This window comes from Cannabis sativa, chromosome X (assembly GCF_029168945.1).
Source record: "Cannabis sativa cultivar Pink pepper isolate KNU-18-1 chromosome X, ASM2916894v1, whole genome shotgun sequence".
Lineage (NCBI taxonomy): Eukaryota > Viridiplantae > Streptophyta > Magnoliopsida > Rosales > Cannabaceae > Cannabis > Cannabis sativa.
This window is the reverse complement of record NC_083610.1, coordinates 18834686-18841512: the sequence shown is the minus strand read 5'-3', so window position 1 is coordinate 18841512 and position 6827 is coordinate 18834686. Positions and strand designations below refer to the sequence as shown.

The following is a 6827-nucleotide window of genomic DNA, read 5'->3' as shown; positions in this document are numbered from 1 at the left end:
TGCAATACACGGTTTGAATGTAGTTTTCGACGTGTTAAATTTTTTAAAATTTCTTAAAATTTTGTCGAATGTCTTAAATAACTATAACGTACATGAGTATGAAAAAAAAATTGACTAAAAAATTATTTCAAGTGCTAATACAGATAAAAATGTATTAATATATCCATTTTAGGGGTGGAATTGTGTTATCTAATTAATTGTTACTATCAAATATTATTATTTTAAAATTTAATAATAATGGTGTAGCTAAAGTTGGACCTGGTGTCTATAAGAGACTTGTCAAATAAAACTCTCAAACACATTATAAATCTCTCTTTCTTCGATTATATTCTACACAGTAACTAATAACACTAACCATAATCCATTAGAGCTAGAAATGGAGAAGATAGAACACACGATGGTTCGTACAAACGGCATAAACATGCACGTGGCGTCCATCGGGAGTGGTCCGGCGATCCTCTTCTTGCATGGGTTTCCCGAGCTCTGGTACTCCTGGCGCCACCAGATGCTCTCTTTATCCTCTCTCGGATTTCGTGCCATCGCTCCGGACCTCCGAGGTTACGGTGACACTGACGCGCCACCGTCGCCAGATTCGTACTCGGCGCTCCACATCGTGGGTGATTTAGTGGGCCTATTGGACCATATGGGCCTGGACCAGGTGTTCTTAGTGGGCCATGACTGGGGAGCGATAATCGCCTGGTACTTCTGCTTGTTTAGGCCCGATAGGATTAAAGCTTTGGTGAATCTCAGTGTTCCCTTCTTTCGAAGAGACCCTACTATTAACTTCGTCGAAAAATTCAGGGCTGCACTTGGTGATGATTTCTACATGTGCAGGTTTCAGGTGATTTATTTGTTTATATATGGATCTCAACTTTAAAATTAGAGTAAAGGGTCGCAATTTAATTCTTATTTCAATTTATATAAATACGATTCTCAACGATTTTTTTTTTCAATATTTAAACTTGTTTTAAAGATGAATTTCAACAATTAAGAATAAGATTGCTTTCTGTAATAATTAATTAAATAATTTTTTATTTTTATAAGTAAATTTGTCATAAAATATCATAAATAATTGTATAATTAGTACAAAAAACTTTTTACATAAATCTGTATAAAATCTCTTGTATTGATGGGACATTTATATATATTTTAAAAGGGCATTTATATATTTTTGAATACAAGTTTAATAATATTAGTTTTTGTGTGGAAAGTTATTTAATACTTTAAAAAATTTCATAACTTTATGCGTTAAGAAAATGAAAAAGTGAAAAGAAAAAAGTGTGATTTGACAAGAAGCAAAAAGAAAGACTATTGTTATTAGGTATCAGTGGTGCCTAATATCTTCTCAATATGTCGCGTTGTGATTGGCTAGCGATACTCTTTAAAAGCTATTATATTAAATTATATGGATCCCGATATTTAATGAGACCAATAGCGATATTGACACATAAGAAGTGCTACTGTGCTAAGTACCACTGGTATCGTTTAGCATTTCGCTGATATAATTATTTTTTTCATTTTAAATAAATAAAATCAGTAGTATTGGTCACAATGGGCGTGCTAAGTGAAATAATAATTGAGGTGTAATTATTATTAAACAATAATTGGGGCCTTATTTTTTGTCAAAGGTATATAATTGAGTTAATTAAAAATAATTTATATGGCTATTATTAATGGTTTGGTAAGACCAAACCCTAATAAAGTAATAATATTTAAGTTTTTTTTGTTGTAAAAGATATTATTGTGAGATAAATTTAATTAATTAATTAGTTAATAGATAGCTGGAGAAGCAGAGGAAGATTTTTCGTGGGATACAGTGAAAGTATTTACGAGAATCCTTGCAAATCGTGATCCAAAACCTCCATTGATCCCTAAAGAAATAGGTTTCAGAGGTATATACAAAGACCCACTCAGTTTGCCTTCTTGGTTATCCCAACAAGACATCAACCACTACGCCACTAAATTCAACCAAACTGGATTTACTGGTGGATTGAACTACTACAGAGCTTTAAACTTGTAAGTAGTACTCTTATATCTATAATTAATTACTTAATTTAATTTGGGAATTTTATTATTAATTTGTAGATATATATATTATTACAGAACGTGGAGTTTGACAGGAGCATGGACAGAAGGAAGGGTGAAAGTGCCAACCAAGTTTATATTAGGAGATCTTGACCTTACTTATCATTTTACTGGTATGAAAGAGTACATTCACAGTGAAGAGGGTCTCAAGAAAGATGTGCCTGCATTGGACCAAGTTGTTATTGTTGAAGGAGCTGCTCACTTTATCAATCAAGAGAAACCACATGAGATCTCTAAACACATTTACGATTATTTCATTTCCAAATTCTGATACATAACTCATCACCCCTCCCCGAATAATGTGTCTCAACTCTCAATAATTAATTATTATAGTATTGAATAATATATATATTTATATTTATATATATATATGTATGATCGTATAATTAATGAAGTATCTGAGTGATATCATGAAGATCCTATCTTTTTATATTCTAGTCACATCATATCAAAATTCAATTAAAAATCCTAATTATAACTTAAATCTAATATATATATCTTTATATATTAAAAGTGCCTATCTAACGGCATTTCTTGGTTTAACATTCTTGGTTTAACAGAATATACTTAAAAGAATATTCTGTTAAATTTAACGATTAGGTTTGATCTCTCGTTAAAAAATAAATCCAATAATTAAACCCAAAAAATTAAACAATCTTTTAAATAAACAATCTTTTAAATATTAATAATCTCTTTTTAAATTAAAAAAATCATCTTAGCCACATATCTCTCTAACAAACCTATCTTGGGAGAATATTAATAATTTTTTTATTTATTTTTTAAAAAAGAAAAATATAGATAAAATATCTAGAAAAGATAATATAAAAGAAGATTGATTGTGTTGGCTTAGAGATTTTTGGGCTTGGGCTTAAAAAATAATTAAAAAAAAAAAGATGAAATGAGCTGTAATTAGTATTTACCTTATATGTTTGTGCTTATTTTTAGTTTTATTTTTAATTTTACCACCAAGAGGAGAAGGTTGAAAAATATTAGAATATGAAAATATTATTGGTGCTTATTAGTAATTTGCAAAGAATGTGAAAGTCTATAAATATATAGTTGTGTAGCTATTATTAGATATGAAATGAGATAATAGAACTTTTTTCAATTAGAAGATTAATGTACATTTTACTATTAATAACATACATTATTATAACACAACTATGTTTTACTTACTAAATATACTGAGACATATTTTATTTTTATAAAACAAATCGTTCAAATAATTATACTATTTTAATTATTAATTAAAATAAAAAACTAAAATATTAAATAAAACTAACACTACGTGGCTTTGGCACGTAACAATCACCTAGTATATATATATATATATATGTATATAAGCAAATTTACAGTAATCTAGTCCAAGTGTAAAATTCAAGAATGGAAATTAAAGTATGTCCTTAATAAAAATAAAAATAAAATAATATAAATACGTATTTATATTTATGTTGTTATTATACATTTTAAATATTTATACATTTATGGATTAAATTATTTCCAAATAATTGTGTTTCGTATTATAAAATTAAAATCTCAGTCTCCAAAATTCATAATCATAATATAATAATTATTATACATACTAAAATATTAGAGAAATTACGTATACTATTTTTTAATATTTTTTTTTAAATTTATGATTTGAGTTGTTCTGTTAGTTGTTGTGGGAATTTCTAAGTAGATTTTCATAAAAAAAAAATATATATATATATATTTTTGAAGTGTAAAATTAAAAAAAAATTCTTATATATAAAAAAATTACAAATTTGTAAGCTTCTATTACATAAAAATATTGCAATTACTATTAAAAAAACGGTTTTGTTATGGGCGTTTATATATATGGTGGATATTAATTAGGGAAATTTATATAATGCACTTATAATTAGATTTTTTTTATATACTTTTATGGATTTTGTTTCTTCTTATTTTTAAAAATTCTGTTTCTTACAAGTTTTTCACTTGTTTTTCACGTTACTCTTGTAAGACGTGAAAATAATATTAATTTCAAAACAACAAAAAAAATAATACTTTATATTTTTGTTGAAAAAATTCGTAAAAATATAAATTTTTTGTTATTTTTAAGTATTTATGAATTAATCCCTATTTATCAGGGTGCCTATCTCAATCAGTTCTAAACTAAAAAAAATCTAAATAACCAGCCTAATGTGCACCTTTTACTTTGCAAAAGATTAAATAATACTTCAATGAAAAAGTGTAAAAATAACATTAAATAAGAAGCTAATCATTATTTACTTTTTCTAAAAATCAACATTGTTTATTTTTTTAATATAAAATTATGCACATATGTAGTCTAGGGGTGGTAATTTGTGTCTATGAGTCATGTTTGTATCGTGTTGAGACTTAGGTATTACAAGTAAATATTAAACCCAAAGTCGTCATATTCATTAATCGTGTCAATAATTAATAAAATCATACCTAACCTAGAAAGCATGTTGACTAGACCCATCCCGTCTAATTCATTTATATAAAAAATTATGCTTAATTTTGGTTAACTTGACAATTGATTAACATATTTATAATAAGTTGAACATGTTTACATCCGTTTTATGACACATTTATGAGTCATTTCACATGTTTATGTTTTATACTAACTGTTATTTAAATTTCTACATAGGGTGACGTGGCATCTACCAGGGTAACACGTGGAACAGATTCTATGACATGGACGAAAGACCCCACTCGTAATGAACCATGCAAGGGGATCTAATGCTCAAAGTCCGTAGGAGCTGGGACTTTCGATCAGGGTATGCAAGAACATCTGACCAGCTCCATCATGTGGGTAGCTTGCATAAGCTGCCCAGAGAGTGCGAGTTGGACATTTTCACAGGATATACCCCACATATCCTCGTGCTTGCAAGACACGTCAAGATCCCTATTTTAATGAGACAGATATGAAGTATCAAGGAAGAAAGGCAACCTGCCTAGTTTCCTATTTTTCTTATTATAATTATAGAAAGTAAATAGTTTTCACATTTTATTTCTTACTAGTTTTGGGAAACCAATTGATGTAATTTCTCCCCATAAATAGTGGAAGCATCACACTATATTCAGGGATACGAAATTCATTCAGAAAATATGAGAGAAATCTAGATTCAAGTGTGTAAGAACTCAGAGATCATTGTAAGAGCTTTCGAGAGAGATCAAGATTTTTTTGCTTCTCTACTCACAAATCAATACAACTAAAGGGGAGTAGACTAATCAAGGGATCAAACCTCTATAATTCTAGTATTTTCTTTACTTTACATTATTCATATTTATTGTTTAATTATTTTTAATTGCTTTAATTTGACTCACTATCGTTGGTGCTTTCATTGAGAGTAAAGAAACTCGAGTCTTTGTTTTAAGTCTTTTTAGGACACAAGATGGTTGTACAAACATGGAGAGGAAATCAGATTGATCCAATGGCTACGAATCCTAACGTACAAACACCTGCAAACCTCAGAGATCCAGTCAAGATAGATCCCGATCTAACTAATCCTCATCAACCTATAGGCCCACAAATAGTAGGGCAAGGAGTGACCACCCATCTAGCTAGGTTCACTCTGAACGTGCAAGAAACAGGAACCTAGTACACCAAGCAAACTAGCCCCGGTACTGGAATTCCATCTGCTACAAATTCTCAAAGGTCAAGCGGTGATGACACCGAGATACAAAATTTACGAGCTACTCTAGGGCACATGCAAGAGCATAACAACATGTTGGGTTTTGTGTCCTAAATAAAACTCATTTCAATATAATCAAATTTACTAATTAATAAAATATCAAAAATCATTTTATGTTGCATGGTTCTCATGATTTATTTCATGACTATATGTTTAATGTATAAATTCTATTAAATCCAGAACATATAATTATTCATGATTATAGTGTTGTCAACACAGTGGAATATAATGATGATTATATATTTAAAAGTTTAAGTCCCATGATTTGTCAGTACACTGAATTTAGACTGACATGATAATCAGCGATAAGATATACTTACACCTTGGATAATTTTCTAGACATTGACAAAGTATGTTAGTATCAGATGTATGGAGTATATATCGGATTAGACTGATATTGAACTTGGATAAGATATCATAAACTCACCCTTATATCTTTCTAAGTCAATATCACGGGTTGATCTTAGGTCAATATATAGATCTTAATCCTGAGATGGTTAGGTTCGATCTAAATTGTATTATTTATGGTCTTAGAGTTGTTCATTAAAGTCTTGTTGACTGAACACTTACATCTTGAGAACATGATAGTATAATTAAGTAGGAGCGCTAATCATAGATATAGAATCTATAGCTTCTATAAGTGTTTAGGAGTAAAACGATAATTTTCTTCGAGCTTGGCTTAATAGAGATAAATGATTGAGGTCTCATTTCAGTAATCATATTAGCTTATTGAAATATCATTTATAGGTAGCTAAGTGTTTTAAGGATAAAATACATTGAAGGGTAGAACGGTAAATTTATCCATATTCGATGTAGATCATCTATAGAGGATCTTTGACTATTTAGATTGTAACAATGGATAATTCATAACGTATATATATCTTGGTACATATAGAGCGTTCTATATAATTAAGAGTGCAATTCTGAATCTATAGTTCTACTTATTAGAAGCTTAATCATATAGGCCTATGACCCCACACTAGTTGAGATAATACTGCTTACAGACTCAGTTAATTGGTTTTAATTAATTAATTTTAATTCTAAAATTAGATTATGTCT

At 29.0% G+C, this 6827-nt stretch overlaps 1 protein-coding gene across 1 annotated transcript; it reads left to right on the top strand.

Annotated features, from left to right (window-relative positions):
• The first annotated feature begins 263 nt into the window (after positions 1 to 263).
• On the top strand, positions 264 to 2500 carry LOC115703118 (uncharacterized). The gene is made up of 3 exons (XM_061107083.1): positions 264 to 841; positions 1778 to 2016; positions 2104 to 2500. The coding sequence occupies exons 1-3, from the start codon at positions 377 to 379 to the stop codon at positions 2354 to 2356; spliced, it is 957 nt and encodes a 318-aa protein (XP_060963066.1). The 5' UTR covers positions 264 to 376; the 3' UTR covers positions 2357 to 2500.
• Positions 2501 to 6827: the final 4327 nt, after the last annotated feature.

What these genes read in the sequence shown, in the direction of transcription:
- LOC115703118 (XM_061107083.1), top strand. Translation starts at nt 377, where the DNA reads ATGGAGAAGATAGAACACACGATGGTTCGTACAAACGGCATAAACATG. An exon ending in TCTACATGTGCAGGTTTCAG is followed by an intron (nt 842 to 1,777) that starts GTGATTTATTTG and finishes ATTAGTTAATAG; the next exon opens with ATAGCTGGAGAAGCAGAGGA. An exon ending in TACTACAGAGCTTTAAACTT is followed by an intron (nt 2,017 to 2,103) that starts GTAAGTAGTACT and finishes ATATTATTACAG; the next exon opens with AACGTGGAGTTTGACAGGAG.